The sequence below is a fragment of the Malurus melanocephalus genome, unplaced genomic scaffold (genome assembly GCF_030028575.1).
Source record: "Malurus melanocephalus ecotype Western Australia unplaced genomic scaffold, MMel_1.1 scaffold_959, whole genome shotgun sequence".
Taxonomy (NCBI): domain Eukaryota; kingdom Metazoa; phylum Chordata; class Aves; order Passeriformes; family Maluridae; genus Malurus; species Malurus melanocephalus.
This window is the reverse complement of record NW_026624191.1, coordinates 127,692-131,860: the sequence shown is the minus strand read 5'-3', so window position 1 is coordinate 131,860 and position 4,169 is coordinate 127,692. Positions and strand designations below refer to the sequence as shown.

The 4,169-nt window shown below is 51.9% G+C and overlaps 1 protein-coding gene across 1 annotated transcript in view; it reads right to left on the bottom strand.

Moving 5' to 3' along the window:
- Positions 1 to 2,036, bottom strand: part of SLC26A9 (solute carrier family 26 member 9) — a gene marked incomplete at its 3' end in the record, with an annotated part of 4,692 nt that extends 2,656 nt beyond the window's left edge. Inside the window, exons 1-5 of the mRNA XM_057386380.1 lie at positions 1,729 to 2,036; positions 1,497 to 1,623; positions 749 to 888; positions 482 to 592; positions 79 to 254 (exon numbers count right to left, since the gene is read on the bottom strand). Coding sequence (XP_057242363.1) covers positions 79 to 254; positions 482 to 592; positions 749 to 888; positions 1,497 to 1,621 — 552 coding nt within the window. The remainder of the gene's footprint in view (positions 1 to 78; positions 255 to 481; positions 593 to 748; positions 889 to 1,496; positions 1,624 to 1,728) is intronic.
- Between the last annotated feature and the right edge of the window lie 2,133 nt (positions 2,037 to 4,169).

The window sequence follows — 4,169 nt, the reverse complement described above, 5'->3', positions numbered from 1 at the left end:
ATCAGCCACCAGCAACACTGCTCCAGGAAGAGCTCGGCCAGCTCCGTGTGGCTCAGGGGACACAGCAGAGCCCTTTACCTGGATGATGGCAGTCAGRCAGGCCAGGGTGGCTGAAATCTCCAGCCTGGCCGCCTCCAGGGCCGTGGTGTTGAYGCTGGTCTCGTTGGTGGTGTGGTTGAAGTACTGGAAATCCGACTCCGGAGCCAGCTCATTGCAGATGTTGCCRACGATGATGCTGACCACGGCAAAAGTCCCTGCGGAGCGGAGAGGGGAGGTAAGAAACTCTCTCCAGGTTCCATCCTGGAGGGCTCCTGGGCAGGTGGGGCAGTGCATGAGGCACTCAGCTCAACCCCACAATGGGAGGTGGCAGAGGGGCATTGGGCACAGCCAAAATTGGGGATCCCACAAAGCAAACACCCGKTTTTGGGGCACAGAGCGTTCCCAGMCAGTGTTTRAYRGYTCTGTGTGGGTAATTCCTCACCTGGAACCATCTGGTGGATCCCCCCCAGGAACAGGTAGGGGACCAGCGGGAAGAAGGAYGAGTAGAGCCCGTTGACAGGAGGCAAATTGGCCAGGAGGGCAAAAGCCATGCCTGGAAAACACAGGGAAAACAGGCAGGGAAATATGGGAGACRGAGCTTGGGATCATCAGGAAAACCACAAAACCCCTCCAAACCGGGCAGCAGAGCTTCACTGGACCTGGAAAAACGTTTTTCCCTTTTGGGGACGGGGCAAGTGATGCCACTCACCTTGTGGCACCTGGATTGTCCCCGCGCTGAGCCCGCCGAGGACATCGGGGACAAGGAACTCCTTGACTTTGTACTTGGGGAGCCACGCCAGGATCGGGAACAGGCGCAGGAGGCAGAGCTTGAACCTGGCAGCTGAACATCTGGAGAGGAAATAATAAAATAAAAGCTAATTAAATAATAAAATAAAAGCAAATCGGCAAAGAGGGGAGGAAGGAAATGAGCTGGGAGGAAGGAAGGATCTTCCGAGGAATGTCTCAACCCTTGTCCCTCACTCARTTCAGAGCCCTCTCTCTCCTGTATTATTGCTTTCCTTCTTCTGAGGAATGGTGACAGGTTTATAATTATGCAAACAAAGGTTAATCACCRTGTTGATAGCTTTCTTGGAAATATTTCTTTAGGGCACTATTGGTTTTAATCAGAAAGCTGATAAAAGGAAATCCCAGCTGAAAAGCTTAAAAAAATATAATGCTCCCATCCTTACATCACCAATCGTAGTTTTTCCATTATTAAAAAAAAACAAACTTTGGAAAAAAGGACCCCAAATGCACTCAGTGCAAACTGTTCAGCTGATCTGCCAGCAGAGAGAAGAGCCACCAATTTCATTTTCTTCAGCACAATTTGCATTTCTCCCATTTCTTCCATCCATCAAACCCCTGAAGAAGGCCATAGTTTCCCAGGATAAAAATGAGACCTACATCCCCAGGTTCTGAATTATTCCAGGTTAAATCTGGTTTCCATTCTCCGTTACCTGAAAAGGTTCCTCAGTTTCTCCCCGACGGGGTAAGTTCTGGTTTTCTTCTCAAACTCCTCATCAAAGAGGCTGACAGAGTAGGCAGGACGTTCGATGACATAGCGAGGCCTGGCTTGGCTCATCTCTGGATCATTTGGATTTTTCAAAAAAAAAAAAAAAAAATTAAAAAAAAAAAAAAAGGAAAAAAAGAGGAAGATCAAGCCAAGAATGTGTCTGGAGATGGCCCCACCTGCGGGATAACAGACCGGACACCTCCAGCGTCTGGGAGCCCTCCCCGAACTCCTCCACCCTAAATAGTTTCCCCGTGGCGGAGAGGCAGGTYCTGGGAGTGGCTTCTTTCTCCCAGCTCCAGGGGCTGCTGCTGCTCCCCGGCCCCGGGAGCTTTCCCAGCTCCTCTCCGAGCGATGCTAATGAGCGATGCTAATGAGCGCTGCTAATGAGCGCCGGGACCCGAGCGCGCCCTGGATTGCCTGGCAGGCGGGCAGGGGTGTTAATCCCGGCTCCGTGACTGCCTTTTTGCCTCGGGCGAGGCACTTGACCTTTCCCGTGCCTCAGTTTCGCCATCGGGGCGTTTGGCGAGGTTTTGCCAGGCTGGTTGGGCTCGGCGGTGGGTAACCCTGGCACCGAGGGTTGGTGCCCGTCCGAGGTGTTCCCACCCCGCTGCCCGATCCCACCGGCATTCCCAACCTTCCCAACCCTCTCTGGAGCTCCCGGGTTCCTCTAGGAAGCGATGCTCGMGGAGATAACTGTTGCGAACTCATTTCGGGTGATGAAGATGCCCAAACATCCCGGCGGACCAGTCCTGCCCGGTATCTGGGTCTCACCAAAGGGATGATGAGCACCACAAAACCCTTATTTCACCGTCCTGGGGAGAGGGGGAGAATCATCCGGAACGGGCCGGGCTGGGAGGGCAGGGAGGAAGCGGTCAGATATAAACCCGAGATSTCGGTAATTATTTGTGCTTTGTATCTAAATGGGTCATTGCCCAACGCAGGAGGAGAAGAGGGGGTGGAAAGAGCCGGTGATTCAGGCGGGAGAGCGCACCGAGAAACAACTTCCAGGCTGCGAGAGCTTCGGAGTGAGGCGAATGTGCCAGAACCTCCCTCCCTGCCCTTTCTGGGCGCTGCTGGAAATCTGGGCACACCTCAGCATCGAGTCTGAGGTATCGGGGTGAGGAAAATGCGGGCAGAGCCCTGGCTGGTGCCTTGGAGCGGAGAACGCGAGCAGAGCGGGGCGGGAAGGACAGAACCACGCAGAGAGACCCGAAACTTTGGGGAGGATTTAGGTCAGCAGAATCATTATGCAAATTGGGGCTAATGGGTCTGGCAAGGGAGGTGATGGAGCCCGCTGCTTCGGAGATCTCAGGGCAAATCCAGAGCTCTTTGCTGTAAAATTGTCCCGGCTCTGCTCTGCACCCACCGCGCTCGGGAGGGACCCCAACCCAGGATTTGGGCACGGAGGAGACGCGTCCCTCCCCCGGCAGTGCCAGGAGCCGAATCCAGTGCCCTCTGCAGGCGTGCAGAGCATCCCTGCTGCTCCTTTCCCCCTGCGGATTCCCCAATCACAGATTTACTTCGGGATAATTGGATTAATCCCTGTCCTGGGCTCTTCCCAACCTCTCCTGCCGAAAGCCTGTCTGATAAACACTCGTGGTTTTCCCATATTTCCCGTATTTTCCATATTTCCCGTATTTTCCATATTTCCCGTATTTTCCATATTTCCCGTATTTTCCATATTTCCCGTATTTCCCATATTTCCTGTATTTCCCATATTTCATGTATTTTCCATATTTCCTGTGCCTGCTCCCAGCTTTTCTCCCATCCCACAGCTCTGCTCAGCATTTCCAGTTCTCCTCCGTGAATATTTTGTAGGTCCAGACCCAGCAACCTGATAAACACTCGTGGTTTTCCCATATTTCCCACATTTCCCGTGTTTTCCATAGTTCCTGCGGCTGATCCCAGCCTTTCTCCCAACCTGCTCCACATTTCCAGTTCTCCTCTGTGAATATTTCATAGCTCCACACACAGCAACCTGATAAACACTCACGGTTTTCCCATATTTTCCCTATTTCCCATATTTCCTGTGGCTTCTCCCAGCCTTTCTCCCATCCCCACAGCTCTGCTCAGCATTTCCAGTTCTCCTCTGTGAATATTTCGTAGCTCCAGACCCAGCAACCTGGTAAACATTCATGGTTTCCCCATATTTCCCATATTTCCCGTATTCCCCATATTTCCCATATTTCCCACATTTCCCATATTTCCTGTGCCTGCTCCCAGCCTTTCTCCTATCCCACGGCTCCACTCAGCATTTCCAGTTCTCCTCCGTGAATATTTTGTAGGTCCAGACACAGCAACCTGATAAACACTCATGGTTTTCCCATATTTCCCACATTTTCCCTATTTCCTCTGGCTGCTCCCAGCTTTTCTCCCATCCCACAGCTCTGCTCAGCATTTCCAGTTCTCCTCCATGAATATTTCGTAGATCCAGACAGAGCAACCTGATAAACACTCGTGGTTTTCTCATATTTCCCGTATTAACCATATTTCCCATATTTCCTGTGCCTGCTCCCAGCCTTTCACTCAGCCTGCTCAGCATTTCCAGTTTTCCTCCGTGAATATTTTATAGGTCCAGACAGAGCAACCTGATAAACACTCGTGGTTTTCCCATATT